This window comes from Heteronotia binoei, chromosome 15 (assembly GCF_032191835.1).
Source record: "Heteronotia binoei isolate CCM8104 ecotype False Entrance Well chromosome 15, APGP_CSIRO_Hbin_v1, whole genome shotgun sequence".
NCBI lineage: Eukaryota > Metazoa > Chordata > Lepidosauria > Squamata > Gekkonidae > Heteronotia > Heteronotia binoei.
Window position 1 is genome coordinate 51,975,018 of NC_083237.1, and position 17,375 is coordinate 51,992,392.

Below are 17,375 nucleotides of genomic sequence, written 5' to 3' on the forward strand. Positions count from 1 at the left end.
CCTGTAAAAAAAAATCTGCCGTGAAAACGTGATGCAACGTCATCCCAGAGTGGGAAACAACTGGTGTTTGCACAAGGGACTACCTTCACCTTTTAAAGCTAATATCAAAACCTTTCACCATGCATCCCTGAAAGGATATATGGAAATGTCTGAAAATGGGAGACATTAATGGCTTGAGGAGCCACTGGACTTGGAATGTAGCATTCAGGCATCAAAACTGACATCATTAAGACAAAAAAATCCCCGAAAAATATTCGGTTCTCGAAGTTAACCTGATGAAGAAAGGAAGAGTTTTGGGTGAAATATGAAGATGACTCTCAACAGGGGCTTTCCTGCTCAAGGAATATGGAGACTTAACTGTGGAGTTCAGCCATTCCATCATCTTTCGGGGAGCACAGTCTCAAATCCTTGGTTAACTCTGATTCTACAAGAACTTGCTGGATCCACGTCCCCTAGAATAAGATACTAGCCCGCTGAGACAATGGCTGTGGAAATAAATACGATCTCTAGAGGTCTCTGTCAATGGATTCCCACAACCCTGATGCCATCCAGCATTCCTCAGAGAAAATTATGGATGACATTTTTTACTGCGAATGTCTCCAGATGCTTCTTGCCTATACAGACTTCAGGAATGCATGGTCTGGAGCTTTTTTTGGCGGGGGCGCGCAGCGGGGTATGTCCCCTACACATTTAACAGAACAGAATATGCAGTGTCTTGCAGCTAGCTTGGTTTTTCGGAAAATGAAGGCAGGAAGGTACCACTTTGCTCTGGTGGCCACTCCAACATCAAATTGGTGGTTCCCCATTATTAAAAAAAAAAAATACAGAGGCCGCCATCACCAGAGTCACCACAAACAGATGTCTTTGTTGAAATCCAGGCCGTAGGCTATGCTGGATGAGTTCAACATGGCATATGGAGCGATTCTTTGCAGAAGCTTCTCTTGGAACTCTAAGCAAATTCTTTGTTCTCTCCAGTTCAGTCGGAGTCCCAAGGACAAGCAACCGATTTGGCTTGCCTAGGACTCCTCGCCTCCCTGGCCTGGGGTTTCTCCCCTTTTTGACCACGTCCTGCTCCCCACAGAGACGCCTCGGAGAAAGCTTTGCTGATGATCACAGAGTCTTTTCTGACGATGACAGGGTCATTCCAGGGACAGATTTCAGTCATGGCGCTGTCGCTCCCAGTTCTCGCTGCAGCAGTGGCCCGCGGACTTCTGCCTTTGCTTATGCCTTTTGGTAGGCTGCTCTCTGGGTAGGTGCGGCACAAAGGTCTGTGTCTAGCCAGACCCTCAGGCTTGCTTTGGCTTGTCTTCTCCTCGACTGGTGGTGTCTCTGTCTCATCGATGCATGTTGCCTGTTTTTTAGTTTCAGTGACTAAGCCAGTTCCTGTTTCCCATGGACAGATCTCCTCCTTAATAGATACTTCTGGAGTTTCTGCTTCCCAAGGACAAATTTCTGTCCTCCTGCTCTCAGAACTGTCAGAATTCTTCATCAAATTACTAGCTGAATAGCTTGATGCCAAGACTTTTGGTGTATCTCCAGGGCCTTTTCTTTGGTGTTTCTCCAGGGCTTTGGTATCTCCCAGGGAGGTCCTGCTAACAACTTTCCTTGATAACTTCTTCTCTAAGGGAACATCAGCTGGCTCCCAGGGGAACTCTTCCATTTTGGTGATCGATTCAAACTCTTGGGATTCCCAAGGACAGATCTCGGCTCTCAGACTTTCCACGCTGTCAGATTTTTGGGATCCAACCTTGGACAGATCGAAGCTTTTACTGCTTTGTTTTATAGAGAGTTCTTCAGTACTCTTGTAAGCTAACTCTTGATGGCTGTGAGCCTTCCCCATCTTTCTAGATGGACTTGGTCCCCCAGCATTCTTCCAGTCTGGGCGGATACTCAATCTTTTGCCTTTAGCTCTGCTTCTATCTTGTTTTAATACCACTTGAGTGATTAGCACTGGCTCTATTTTTGAGACGAGCATTTTACTGTCAGGCTCTTCTTCCCAAGGGCATACTTCTGCCCTCAAGCTTTCAGCACTGTCTGATTTGCTAGACCCAGCTTTGGACTGGTCTGGGCTTCTGCTGCTCTGCAATTCTATGCTATCCCAAGGAGAAATGGATTCTTGTGGGCTGCCCATTTTCTCCATGGTCTTCCACCATCCCATTGGTCTGGTGGTGTTTGTTTCATCTGTAGAACTCCTGCCTTCATCCTTTCTCAAGGTGTTTGACTCTGGTGGTCCTTCATATACCTCCCATGGACATATTTCAGCTTTTGTATGAATCTCCTGGAATTCCCATGGGCAAATCTCCGCTTTTAAGCTCTCGGTACTGTCGGTTTTTTTGTAACTAATGAACAACAGATCTAAACTTCGGGTGCTTTTGGCAGGTGGTTTCTCAAAGTCCATACTCCCCCATGCACAAACTGTCTCTTGGTGGCTTTTGGACTTCTCTATCTTCTTAAAAGCAGTTTCTCTCCCAGCCTTCTTTGCACCAGGGCTTCTCAATGCCCTGTCTGTTTTTCCTTTGGAAGTCTCAACTGGGTCATGCCTTAACTTTTCTTTTTCAAAGAGGGACTTGTCCGCTGTCCATGGGCGCACATCTACTGTACTGAGGTCCTCTTCTGAAGTTTCCCACGGACAAACTACTGCCCTTAGACTTTCAATGCTATCTGATTTCCTCGAAGTTGGGCTTTGACCACCTGATCGGGAAGGTTCCTCAACCTCCATGCTTTCCCAAGGACACACTTCTTCTCGTGGGCTGCTTAGCTTTTCCGTAGGTTTTGGTGTTGCACACCTGCTGTCTTGGTCACTTGTACTCAAAGCACTTTTATCTGGTGGACTTGTAGTGACTTCCCAGGGACAAATCTCTACCCTTAAGCTCTCAACACTCTCAGATTTTTTAAAAGAGGCTTTAGACGCTTCTGGTTTAATGAAGACTTCACTGGGATCCATGGTTTCCCATGGACAGACTGACTCTTGTGGGCTGCTCGCTTTTTCCATTGCTTTAAAAGGCTCTGTTTCTTTTAGAGGGGTAGTCCTATCCCTTTCAAGAGCTCTGTCACCTTTTGAAGATGATCTTTTACTTAACAAGTTTTCAGGCTCCTCCCATGGGCACACATCTGCCTTAGTGCTGGAATCTATTTCCTGGATTTCCCAAGGACACACTTCCATCTTGAGGCTATCAACACTGCTGGATTCTTTGCAGGTTACTTTAGCTTGGTCTGGACTTTTAGCACCGGTCTCTGATGGAATGTCGTGAGTGTCCATTGTTTCCCAAGGACAGATGGATTCTCGTGGACTGCTCTCTCTCTCTAGAGATGTAGCCATGATGTCTCCTGTCCTTTTTGAAGCTCCACCTCTTTCATGTATGGAAGTCCTATCTGATGGAGCCGGAGTGACTTCCCAGGGGCAGATTGCTGCCTTAGAGCCAATTTCAATATCTTCAGCCTCCCAAGGACAAATCACTGCCTTTTTACTCTCCACGCTGCTGCTTGCCTTCAAAATGACTTTGGGTAGATCTGGTTTTTTAGCAGCAATTTCAGTGCTCAGTTCTTCAGCTCCTACGTTTTCCCAAGGGCAAACAGAGTCTCTACGGCTGCCCTCTTCATCCTGTTTATCACTGATCTCCTCTGATATGGGACTTCTGGGTTTTGTCCATTCAGCTCCTTTGGATTCCTCTCCTGTATCCTGATCTGGCTGGTCTGTCCATGAGAAAGCATCACTCGTCTCCCAAGGACATATCACTATTTTGATCTTGGCTCCATCTTCAGGCGTCCTACAAGTGGTTGCACCTTTAGCATCCTCGGGTTTTGCTGGTAATTCCATGGACTCCCAGGGGCAAATGGATTCTGCTTGGCGGCTGATTTTCTCCATTGCCACTGCTCGTTGGGCTCTTCTGTTCTCTTTGGAAAACACGTCCTCCATAGGAGACATCTCCTTGGGAGGTTCCTCCACTTCCCACGGGCAGATTAGTGCTTTATCACTGGCACTCACCTCCTCTGTTTCCCAAGGACAGATTTGTGCCTTATTGATCTCCATACTCTTGGGTTTCTTTTGGTCTACCTCAGATAGCTCCGGGCTCTTCTTCATCTCAGTATCCCTTGAATCATGCTGGCTGCTCACTTCCTCTTGGGATACAGATCGAAGAGCCTCCTTCAAAGAGGCCCCATTCCTGTATCCATCTTTTATTAGTTCATCCCCTGGCAAAGCTGTGCTCCTTCCCCAGGACCGTCCTTCACTTTTGGAGCTGGCTAGGGCCTCTGCCACTTCCCAAGGATATGCTGCTGCCTTCTTATTGTCTGTTCTTGGAACCATTAAAGCATACTTGGAGGTTTTATCCTCTGCATTTTGATCCATGTCCAGGCTCCTCCATGTGGATTCCCACTGGCTCTCGGTCTCTTCCACCACGACAGGGGAGATCTTTCCAGTGCTTTTGGGAGCCACTGCTTCTGAACTGCTTACTCTACTGAGCATGATGCTATCATGGCTCATCTCCCAAGGACGTACTTCATATGCTTTGCTTGGACTCTTCTGTGGGCTGGATGGGATGTCCTTCTCATCCCAAGGGCAGATGCTTGCTTGCTTGCTGGGTACCTTTGCTCTGCTCTCCTCTGGGCTTATGGATGTTTCCTGTTGCCTCGGTGACCCTCCAAGAGACAGAGAGACTATTTCTGCCAGTTTGGGCTTTTCAGTTGTTCTGGGGATCTCTTCACTGTCTCTCCTTGCTTTCATGCTTGCCTTTAGCCGTGACCGGTTGAATGCCTTAATGGCCAGACTTAAGCCTTTCATAGAGCTTTTTGGAACAGAGCTCTGTTGGGGTTGTTTCTCCAGAGAGTCATTTTGACCGTCCATCTCAGTCCCTTGTGGGTCTTTTTTGGTTGGAACTTCCATGACCTCCCAAGGACAGACTTCTGCAGCAATGGAGGCCAGCCTTTGTAGCCCAATGGGAGAAGGAAGCGGTGCGTCTTCTCTTTTCCAACTCCTTTCGGTTTCACTCTTTGCCGGAGACCCCATCGATTCCCAAGGACGTACATTTGCTGCTGTTGGACTCCCTTTGGAATCTCTCCTCAAGGACTGGGTGAGATCTGGCATCTGGTCTCTTCTTTCGAGGCTGTGACCCAAGCTTTGTTGCCGGACGGGTGGCTCAGGTGGTGTCTTCTTGCCAGCCTGGTGTCTCTTTCCCACCGAATCGGAGATGTGCTCGCTATAGCTCCTGTTGGGGGCGTACGTGACATGCTTTTGCATCCTGCTTTCTGAGGGCGTTAGTGGGGCTGTGGGGGAAGCCGAGACAGGTTCCCCCAGGCAGGTGCCATCTTTGATGGAGCCACTGTCTTCCAGAAGGGATTCTGCAGTTGCTTCAGATGCATCGTCTCTCTGTCGCGGTTTCATCGCTAGATTTGAGGCAACTTCGGTAAACTTGGCGTGCCCGGAAGCCTCTCTTTCTGTTGCGGAGTCTTCCACTGCTGTCACCTCTTTTTCATGGGCTTGCCTGCCTTGCTCTTCTAGGTAATCTCTGCTGGTGAGCAGCAAGGCCTTCTCTTTGGCGCTGGTGGCAACACTGAGGGACTTCTGTAGAGGGGAAGGCTTGGGGTGCAGAGGTTTCTTATCGGCCGTCAGGTTGTGAGCGCTGGCCGACTTATAGACCAGAGGGGCCGAATCCTCGAGAGAGTCGCTGTTAGATCTCTCGGAAGCTTTCTTGGCTAGTTTTTTCCTCATCATCGAATCCAGCAAAGGAGCTTCTTTGCAGCTATCATGCCTGGCTGGTAAGTAGTTCTCCTTGATGTCCCTCATGTGGTCAAAGGTGCTGTGGGACTTCCTCAGCGAAGGGGCCACCTTGCGCTTGGAAGGGAAGTCATCTTTCACCTTCGTGCTTGAGCTGCCAGAGTCTAAGTGTCTCCGCTTGTAGGAACCCGAGCGACTCCCTCTTCCTCTGCCAGCAGACCCGTCTTTCTCCTCTTTGCTGCACCGGCGGGACATTGACTCGGGGATCTCAGTGATACGTCTCATGAAGGAATGGCCGATCCCCCTCTTGGAACTCCTCTTCTTTTGAAGATGAGGGTTGTTGGCTGTCATCTTCTTCGTCTTATGAACCTCCAGTTGCGTGTAAAGCTTTTTCAGTTCATCCTACATGTGATGTGTAGAGGGGAGGGGGCAGCAGGGTAAAGGATAGGGAACAAATATACAAGGAGAAGGTGGGGGGGGAGGGGAGGAAACGAAAACTCTTGTTCAGTCAGAAGCCAGATGACATTAGGAGCTTTTTTACTATGTGTAGACTGAATGCCAACACTGCTGGGGCTATCGGTACGTGATTGTCTATTGCTTGACCTGCGTTCCTGGGATGAATACGTGCTGAGTCATACTACCAGTCTATCAAGGTCAGTATTGTCTACTCTGACTGGCAGAATTTCTCTTTGGTAGAAGTCTTTCACATCAGTACTACCCGATCCCTTTAATTGGAGATGCCAGGGATTAAAACTGGGACCTTTTGCCCATGAATCAAATGTTCTGCCATTGAGCCACCCCACACACACACATTCTGATGGTCCTCTACTCCAAGGGTACCATTATGTGGCCTTGGTCACACAGCCCACTTCCACTACACGGTCTTTCAAAAAGGACCAGCATTTCCGTTCAATAAATAATCGGAAATACTGGTGGTGGAGATAGGGTCTACGCAGGGGTGTCAAACTCATTTGTTATGAGGGCCAGATCTGACACAAATGAGACCTTGTTGGGCCGGGCCGGGCCGTGTTAGGCCGGGCCGTGTGTGTACCTATTTAAGTTTAGGTAGCAGAGATATAAACTTTTTAAAGAACACAAACACGACTAAAGATTTTTTTTTAAACCCTTAAAATAAAACATGCTTAAAACATTAGCACTTCTTGCTCTTAAAGGTGCTTTCTTTGTTTTTCTCCTATGGGATCCAGGGAACTGGGCCAAGGAAGCTCTGGCTCTTTCCCTTCCTCCCCGGGGGACCAGGAGAGGGAGGAGCCTCAACCAATGGAGAAAATAGAGGTTGTGCTCTATAGCTCTGGTGTGCAATTGAGCAAGTCTTGTAAACCAAACAGACATGCAGAAGGAAGCAAGAGAGAGGGAGAAGGAAGCAGACAAGAGCCAGTTGATCGGGGGCCTGATAGGAGCTTTCCAGAACCCTGATTTGGCCCCTGGGCCGCATGTTTGGACACCCCTGGTCTACAGCATTAACAACTTACATCTGCTTTTAGGTAGGAGATCTCAAAACTAGTATAACAGCAGCATGATGCCACAGCAGAACAAAAACCTCACCAGGCTGCCTCAGGTCCAAGACCCTTGCAGTGTCAAGAGGGTTTTGGTGGTTGTTGTTGATGTTTGTAAAAAGGAGCATTCAATTAAAACAGATAAAACGGATAAAAGGAAGTACTTCTTCACCCAAAGGGTGATTAACGTGGAATTCACTGCCACAGGAGGTGGTGGCGGCCACAAGCATAGCCACCTTCAAGAGGGGTTTAGACAAAAATATGGAGCAGAGGTCCATCAGTGGCTATTAGCCACAGTGTGTGTGTATGTATAAAATTTTTTGCCACTGTGTGACACAGAGTGTTGGACTGGATGGGCCATTGGCCTGATCCAACATGGCTTCTCTTATGTTCTTAATTGTAGCCCTCCCCACCTGCAATCCCAATTGGTACAGTCTAAACATAGTTTTACCAAGTTAGTGAGGCCTGTGCCTAAACCAAACTGACAGGGGAAGCAGTTTTCTAACGTTTTCTAGCTGCCAGAGAGAGGCAATATTTAGAGGCCTATTAAGTGGGGATGGTGACTGAATCAGTAGGGTTCCTCCCCCTTCTTTTTTGAAGAAGACTATGAACCTTTTGCACTAGTCCATTCCTTAACACGGGACCCCAACTTTTTTGAGCATGCAGGCATTTTTGGATTTTTAATTTTTTTTTTGTGTGTGCACATGGACCTGGAAGTCATGGCAGTCTCTGGTGATTGACCCTTACTGGGGGCCTGGGGGATAAATCTTGGCTGAATAAAGCCTGCCCCTGCCTTCCCAACTGCTGGTATTCCAAGGAGGTCTCCCATCAAAGAGTCAACAAGATCAGGCTTGCTTGGGCTATCCAGGTTAGAGCACGTTTATGGAATTCTGAGTGAGGGTAGCAAGCACAGCTGCGAATGCCTTCCTCGGGAGGGGGACCAACAATGGAATACTTCCCTCCAAGGAAGAAGGAAATCCTGAAAGGAGAGCAAGGTTTCCAAGCCCTTCCAGGCAACCAGAGGCAGATGGAAGGACTGACGAGGAGCAGGAGAGAGGCCCAGGCTATGTTACTTTTGTACACACAGGAAGTGACATCACCAAGATTGAAATTCTAGCAGGAGCTCCTTTGCATATTAGGCCACACACCCCTGATGTAGCCAATCCTCCAAGAGCTTACAAAAAAGAGCCTTGTAAGCTCTTGGAGGATTGGCTACATCAGGAGGATGTGGCCTAACATGCAAAGGAGCTCCTGCTAGAATTCCACCCCTGGACATCGCCATGCTTGCTGCTGGCAATGTAGCTGACCTCCCTCCTGCTAAGTCCACCTGCTGGCCAGCTGATTAGGGGTGGAGGTGGGGCCCACGGTGAGGAATCGCCCTGCCTCCAGTTGGAGGCTGGCAACCCTAACTAGGGAAGGGATGTAACTACACACTGACTAACCAGCAACTAGTCGGGTGGGTGGCGATTTCAGCAACATAACTATGTCACTTTCTGGTATAATCAACAAGTTCTCAAACTTAAGTTGTTGAAGGCTTTCACGGCCGGAGTTCATTAGCAGTTGTAGATTTTCCGGGCTGTATGACCATGGTCTTGGCATAGTAGTACCTGACATTTCGCCAGCAGCTGTAACCGGCATCCTCAGAGGTATAACAGAGAAAGACAGAGTTCTCTCTGGGTCAAAGAACTCTATCTTTCTGTGTTATACCTCTGAGGATGCCGGTCACAGCTGCTGGCGTAATGTCAGGTACTACTATCTGAAGAAGTGTGCGTGCCCATGAAAGCTTATACTTTGACTAAAACTTTGTTGGTCTTAAAGGTGCCACTGGAGTCAAACTTTGATAAGCAGATCTTGTTCTTTAAGTTTGGCTAGGTATAAGACTCCTTGGGAAACACCAGTTCTCCTGACCTCGTTGAGAGGAAAAGAGGACCAGGTATGCGATAAATAATACATCTAGCAGGAGAAGCCACCCATGAAGCAGGTGTTTTTGCATGCTGGAACAAAACAGCTTTGCAAAATAATGGCCCTGAACAATTAGCTCTGATTCTCAGTGAAGGCAGATGTTAGGAAGGGAACAATGAGCCTCCCAGAGAGACCTGCAGCCCCTTGTGGCCTGGAAGGCTCCTGCACAGCCTCGAACAACCAGATCCCCAAGGAAGACAATATACTTTCATGCTGCAGATGCAAAGCTGCAGTTAGGGTTTTCTGCTCTGCGTGGGGAAATACCTGGAGATTTGGTGGTGGAGCGTGAGGGGGGTGGGGTTTGGAGAAGGACTGCCACAGAGTCCACCTTCCAAAGTGGCCATTTTCTCTAGGGGAACTGACATCTGTTGCCTTGAGAGCAGTTGCAACCCCAGGAGATTGCCAACCACCGCCTGCAGACTGGCAATCCTAGTTGCAGGCACTCTTCCCTCTAAACTGAGTTGGCATGAGCTAGCTCACAGTTTTTTAGCCTGCAGCTCGCACGTTTTTGTCTTAGCTCAGGAAAAATTAGGGTTGCCAAGTCCAATTCAAGAAATATCTGGGGACTTTGGGGGTGGAGCCAGGAGACTCTGGGGGTGGAGCCAGAAGACATTGGGGTGGAGCCAAGATCAAGGCTGTGACAAGCATCATTGAACTCCAAAGGGAGTTCTGGCCATCACATTTAAAGGGACGGCACACCTTTTCATGCCTTCCTTCTATAGGAAATAATGGATAGGGGCACCTTCTTTTGGGGCTCATAGAATTGGACCCCCTGGTCCAATCGTTTTGAAACTTGGGGGATACTTTGGAGAGAGGCACTAGATGCTGTACTGAAAATTTAGTGCCTCTACCTCATAAAAGAGCCCCCCCAGAGCCCCAGATACCTGCAGATCAATTCTCCATGATTTTCTATGGGAATAAATCTCCATAGGGAATAACAGAGTTCCCAGCAGACATTTCCCTCCCCTCCCCCCCGCTTTCTGACGACCCTGAAGCGGGGGGAGGGTCTCCAAACCGGGGGATCCCCTGCCCCCACCTGGGGATTGGCAACCCTAGGAAAAATGGCCCCAGAGCAAACTAATTTATGCAGTAGCTCACAACTTTAATGCCAGTAGCTCACAAAGTAGAATTTTTGCTCACAAAATTCTGCAGCTTAGAGGGAGCATTGGTTGCAGGGTTCATCAAGAAAGCATTTTATAAAGCAGCACAGTTGGCTTGGAAGAAGAAGACTGCAGATTTATACCCCACCCTTCTCTCTGAATCAGAGACTCAGAGCGGCCTACAATCTCCTATATCTTCTACCCCCACAACAGACACCCTGTGAGGTGGATAGGGCTGAGAGGGCTCTCACAGCAGCTGCCCTTTCAAGGACAACTCCTGCGATAGCTATGGCTGACCCAAGGCCATTCCACCAGCTGCAAGCGGAGGAGTAGGGAATCAAACCCGGTTCTCCCAGATAAGAGTCCGCACACTTAACCACTACACCAAACTGGCTCTCACCCCTGGAAGCACACCCCTGTCCTTCAGAGCGTTCTGGATTAGCCCTGAAGATATTTTCAGAGGTTAGAGTTGCAGGTCTGCAGTAGAGCAGCTAGATCTGAGTCTGGAAGTCCTTACAGACCAGCAAGATTTTTGGTTTATGAGTTTTTCAGGAGTCAAAGCTGACAAATCTTGGTTTCTAAGGTTGTACAGGACTCAAATCTAGCTGCATTAACCAGGGGCCACCCCTCTTCCATTCATGCGCAAGTGTCGCTTTCATACATGCTAAATAATGCAGTTTTAATCCCGTGATTGTTTGCAAGTGGGTTTTGCCATTTCACACAGTAAAATCCAGTCGCAAAGTGAATTGAAACTGGATTTAAAGTGTTATTTAGTGTAGAAGAAGAAGACTGCAGATTTATACACTGCCCTTCTTTTTGAACCAGAGACTCAGAGCAGTTTGCAATCTCCTATATCTTCTCCCCCCACAACAGACACCCTGTGAGGTGGGTGGGTCTGAGAGGGCTCTCACAGCTGCTGCCCTTTCAAGGACAACCTCTGCCAGAGCTATGGCTCACCCAAGGCCACTCCATCAGCTGCAAGTGGAGGAGTAGGGAATCAAACTCGGTTCTCCCGGATAAGAATCCGCACACTTAACCACTACACCAAACTGGCTCTCACACCAAACTGTATGTGAAAGCACTCTTATAAACCATCACGCCCTCAAAGTGAGGGGTGGCTATTGCTTAGGCAAAGCCTACTTTACAAATGAGTGCACCCTCGGGTCTGAATTCACCTTCTGAATGTGTGTTTGGGTATAAATTTGAGGCTCATGAAGCTGCATTATGGTCAGACCCTTCATCTATCAAGGTCTATCTTTACTCTGACTGAGTGGCTGTCCAGAGTCTCAGGTGCAGATTTTTAACTGGACGTGCTAGGGATTGAACCTTGGGAAATCCTGCATGCAAAGCAGGTGCTGTGCAACATGGCCCTGTCTTGTACCCACACCCTACGTGGTGGGGCATACATGCTGAAGCTGTGTGTCATCCATCCCTACAGATACAAAGCTGCCTTATACCAAGTCACATGCAAAGGCTAAATAGCAATAACAAGTTAAGTTTATAGGTCACAATATATTTGGCTTTAATTACGGGGGGTGGGGGGGTGAGATAGTGGAGCAATAAATGTCAAAATGCAGAAGAGAAGAGATTGGATTTATACTCCACCATTTACTCAGAGTGGTTTACAATCTCCTTTCCCTTCCACTCCCCACAACACCCTGTGAGGTAGGTGGGGCTGAGAGAGCTCTTTCAAGAGCTGCTCTGAGAGAACTTCTGACTGACCCAAGGTCACACCAGCAGCTTGCATGTGGAGGAGTGGGGAATCAAACCTGGCTTTCCAGATTAGAGTCCATGCTCTTAACCACTACACCAAACTGGTTCTCTGTAAAAGTATCCTTCTTAATTGTTAAATCGAACAACCAGGTCTCAACTACAATAAAGAAGGATACTTTTACACATTAGTCTCCTACTTTTGACATATTTCTTGCTCCACTGCCCCCCACCTCCAAAGTAATTAAAGCCAAACATATACCAAGTCAGTCACTGGTCCATCTGGCTTCATGTTCCTTGTTTGGATGGTTGTCTCAGGCTGTCAGGCCAAAGATTTTCCCCCAGCCCTTTCAGAACTGGAAATGCCAAAGATTGGACCACAGGTCTGCACAAAAGCACATGCTCAGTACCCCAATTCTCTATAATTCTTAGCTTGAGATCCATTTCGGGATTCTGTATTGAAATTAATATCTAAGAGTGCTTAACCCACTACCCACTGTCCCTTTTTCCTTCCCACAATATAGGGCTGCCAGCCCCGTGTGAGGAAATTCCTGCAGTTTTTGGTGGTGGAGTTGGGGGACAGTGGAGTTTGGGGAGTGGAAGGACTTCAGCAGAGTATGCAGCCATACAGTCCACTCTCCAAAGCAGCCATTTTTCCCCCCAGGGGAATCCAATCTCTGGTATCTGGAGATCAGTTGTAATCCTGGGAGATCTCCAGCTGCCATTGGAAGTTGGCAACACTATCCCACAACCAAAACTCACAGAGAACATCAAGCCTCAGCTCCAAATCATATATGACACAGAGGACATTAAAATTATTTTAGCCTTTAAAGGAGCCATAGATTGCTCTGGATTGCTCGCCACAATACCGTAAGGGAGGGGTGTTTGATCCTTCCCCCACCCCATTCTGTTTTCCTTATCTGAGTTTGTACCTTTTCTGCTACAGGATTCATAGCAATTGTGTGTGGGTGTGTAGGGTCGCCAATCTCCAGGCATGATTGCCAACCTCCAGGTGACACCTGGAGATCTGCTATTCCGCTTGCTCTCAAGATGACCAAAATCAATTCCTTTGGAGAAAATGGAGGGGGGACTCTGTGGCATTATACCCTGCTGAGGGCCCTCTCCTCCTCAAACCCCACCCGCCCTATGCTCCACCCACAAAATATCCAGTTCTTTCCTAATTCAGGTGGCAATCTCAACTCCAGGTGGGGCCTGGAGATCTCCTGGAATTACAACTGTTCACCAGACAACAGAGATCAGTTCCCCTGGAGAAAATGGCTGCTTTGGAAAGTGGACTCTACAGCATCTATCCCTGTTGGGTTTCCTCCATTCCCCAAACCCTCAGGCTCCACCCCTCTCCAGGAATTTCCCAACCTAGAGTTGGCAGCAATGTTCCCTCTAAGCTGAGTTAACGTAAGCTAGCTCACAGATTTTTAGCCTCCAGCTCACACATTTTTGTCTTAGCTCAGAAAGGATGATCCCAGAGCACACTAATTTATGCACTAGCTCATAACTTTAAAACCAGTAGCTCACAACTTTAATGCCAGTAGCTCACGAAGTAGAATTTTTGCTCACAAGACTCTGCAGCTTAGAGGGAACATTGGTTGGCAGCCTTATGGAAAATGATGCAGAGAAAGTGCTAAATGACGCCCCCCCCCCCCACCCCGTAACACCCATACCACTGCAGCTCTGTTTGAAATCATGCAGCAGGTTTAAAGCTTTCAACAAAACTAATCAGAAGGTCAGTTCACAGTATCAGCTGTGCAGGGCAGTGTCCTTGTGAGTCACTAAGTTTACAGCATGCACCACCCATTCCACCCACCTCCACCCACTATACTGCACAGCTTTCGTTTTGTTTTTGCTGCTGCCGGGAACAGGGCCAGCCTCGCCCAGCAAGCAGAGATCAATGGGTTTCCAAAATCAAACTCGTGTTTCTCTCTCCCTGTTCCGTCCCACGCTCTACACTGAAACCATACCCTGGACCTAGAGGCAGCCTCTCCTAGTATACAGGTCATTAGGTGTGGACACCGGCACATCTTTCTAAGAAACTACATGTGACTTTTGTTTTTTTGAGTCCCCATAGTGCAGCAGCAAGCTTTATTTTATTTTATTTTGTATTTTTCTTTATTCGACTTATAACCCACCCTTTCTGCAAAGCAGGATCAGGGTGGATTCCAGCAAAGAATCAAACAAAACAGTCAAAACCAAGTTAATATTGCAGTATAAAACTGCTAAAAATGCAATCTAAACTAAGAAAAACTCTGCCTCTACAGTAGTGACCTTTCAGTCCAGAAGTCCATCAGAGCTCAAGTTGTTGGAATGGGGGGCAGGGGGGCTGAATACAGGTGACGTCAGCTGCCTCAACTGAAAGCCTGGCAGAAGAACTCTGTTTTGCAGGCCCTACAGAACTGGAGCAGGTCCCACTAGGGTTGCCAAGTCCAATTCAAGAAATATCTGGGGACTTTGGGGGTGGAGCCAGGAGATATTAGGGGTGGAGCCAAGATCAAGGCTGTGACAAGCATAATTGAACTCCAAAGGGAGTTCTGGCCATCACATTTAAAGGGACGGCACACCTTTTCAATTCCTTCCTTCCATAGGAAATAATGGATAGGGGCACCTTCTTTTGGGGCTCATAGAATTGGACCCCCTGGTCCAATCTTTTTGAGGTGCCAGGACTGAAAAGGCTCTGGCCGTAGTCAAGGCAAGTCAGATGTTTCTGGGGCCAGAGACCACCAGAAGGCGGTGCATCGCCAGCACAACCAGTTGCCCCACACCCACAGTTTCAGCTTTGTGGCCCAATTAAAAACAGAACTTAGAGAATAACCCTCAGCAGGTCTGTTCAGAATTTTATTTGGGTTTAGCTCAAGATGGGTAGCTGCGTTAGTCTCTCTGTAACAGCAGAAAAGTGCAAGAGTTTAGCAGCATCTTAAAGTCTAACAAAACATGGCAGGATGTGAGCTTTCCTGAGTCACTTTTAACTTCTTTCAGATACAGCTAGAAAGTGAGAACATCTGTCCTTATCTGAAATCACTCCACTCTTCCAAGATATAAGGACAGATGGGCTGACATTTCAGCTGTATCTGAAGAAGTTAGAAGTGACTCATACAAAAGTTCATTCCCCACCACAAATTTTGTTAGTCTTTAAGGTGCTTCCGGGCTTTTCCTCTTTTCTAGTATTTGGGTCTTGTCAATGGGCTTACACCCAGGTGAGTATTCTCAGGATTGCGCTGCAAGACAGCAGGCAACACTCCCTCTAAGCTGTGGAGTCTTATGAGTAAAAATTCTACTTTGTGAGCTACTGGCATTGAAGTTGTGAGCTACTGCACACATTAGTTTCCTCTGGGGCCATTTTTCCTAAGCTAAGACGAAAATGTGTGCACCAGAGGCTTAGAAGCTCTGAGCTAGCTCACACTCACTCAGCTTAGCGAGAACTCTGGTTAGAAATAACCTCTGCCGTGGAGAGATTCTGCCAATCAGAACGGACAAAATCCACAATCTTTCGTGGTCTCTATTCCCACCTTTCCTTGTTTGCCCTTTGCCACCCTGCCCGTTCCTGACTGGAGCTAATTTAGGGTCCTGGGAGGGGTTTAGCTTCAGGAGAAAGACTGCAAAAGGCAACTCTTACTCTGCACAGTTTCTGGCATAGCTAGCGTCAAAAGAAGGTCCTGAGGGTTCCACCCACCCGAATGTCATCGGGGTCAAGGCTGTGCTCACTCCAGGCTGACGTGATGCTGCTGTTCAGGTAGGAGCCCGAGCGCCTCATGTCCAGCTCATCCTCATACACCTCGGCGGCAATTTCCTCCCGCAAGGGTGATCCCACGTGCAGGAACTGTGTAGGGAACACAGAACAGGCGGATGCTAAAAACTCCTATCATGCAATGTGATGTTTATTTAAACACAGATTTAATTGGCTTTTCTGCATTCTCGCTTTCCTACCTTGTGTGTTCTTGTCGCTTCTGTGCTGTTTTTCCTGTTCTGCAAGTGTTTTGCTCCCTCTAGTGGTTGATTCAGCATCACATTGCTTTATGTCCAGCACAGAAACCTGCAGTTTAAATTTGCACGGAAGATATGCCAGATATAAAGAGATCCGATATTGAAACAACCACCAGAGGGAGTAGAAGAAAAAGAAGAAGACCACAGATTTATACCCCGCCCTTCTCTCTGAATCAGAGTCTCAGAGTGGTTTACAATCTTCCTTTATCTCCTTCCCCCACAACAGACACCCTGTGGGGTAGGTGGGGCTGAGAGAGCTCTGACAGCAGCTGCCCTTTCAAGGACAACTCCTATGAAAGCAATGGGTAACTCAAGACCATTCCAGCAGCTGCAAGTGGAGGAGTGATGAATCAAACCCGGTTCTCCCAGATAAGAGTCTGTGCACTTAACCACTACACCACAAGGAGAATGGGGGGGAGGGGTGCTGGAGCAACAGGAACGCACAATTGAGGAAACTGAAAATGCAGAAAAGTCCAATACGGTTGGATCTAGCTGGCTTTTCCAGCTCAAACTTACCCCTTTGCCTTCCTTTCAAAAGTCCCTGCCCTGTGAGATTTTGTACATGGCAGGTCCTTTGATTCCCCCGATTTCGTTGTCCACCAGCAGAAAAACTAGTTGACCCCAACCAAAGCAATACGGAAGCTATAGTTCTAAAAGAACTTTAAAAATTGATAAATATTAACTCTTGAATCATAATTTACTAAGCAGAGAAACTGAAATCAGTTGGGAAATCTGCCCCATTGTTAAAATTATAAAATGAGTAAATTTAAAATATTTGGATTCTGTGAACTAGCAAGGGTTATAAACTGGAATCCAGCTCCAATGGTACCTTTTCGGTTATGCTCCCTTCAGATCACTGATATTTAAAGGATTAGTTTTTCCATTTTAAAATGTTCCAAACTATAGCAAAGCACTAATAATCAAAAGGGACATCTTTAGCATGTCACTTACAAACCTTTATCAGCTTCCCTGCGGCTAACAGAGAATCTCGAAGGATTATTAAGTGCAGAAACTGAACAAAAAGCCTGTTTATGTTAAAGTGAACACATATACAATCCATGTACAGAGTACATTTGATCGTTCTTTGTATGTACATTGAGTAATTCTCATATTGTGTTCAACATGTGTATACCATGTGATTGAAACCACACATTAATCCAGGAACTGTTCCCCAATTTCATTTGTTAACTGAACTTTTGTTGCCTCTTTCTTACAAACAGATAAGCACATACATGCAAGATGTACAGATGTTCGCTATAACATGTAAATAGGGCTAGCGTCTTGCTCTTTCTAGATGTTGGCAGTAGGATGTACCTAGTAAATGAATCAAAGGTTGGCTCAAGGCAAGATGCTTGAAATGCTTCCAACACCACATGATTTATT

General features: G+C 47.2%; 1 protein-coding gene across 1 annotated transcript in view; it reads right to left on the minus strand.

Annotated features, from left to right (window-relative positions):
* Window positions 1–699: 699 nt before the first annotated feature.
* Window positions 700–17,375, minus strand: part of GPR179 (G protein-coupled receptor 179) — an 83,613-nt gene continuing 66,937 nt past the window's right edge. Inside the window, exons 10-11 of the mRNA XM_060256188.1 lie at window positions 15,682–15,828; window positions 700–6,115 (exon numbers count right to left, since the gene is read on the minus strand). Coding sequence (XP_060112171.1) covers window positions 977–6,115; window positions 15,682–15,828 — 5,286 coding nt within the window. The 3' untranslated portion in view covers window positions 700–976. The remainder of the gene's footprint in view (window positions 6,116–15,681; window positions 15,829–17,375) is intronic.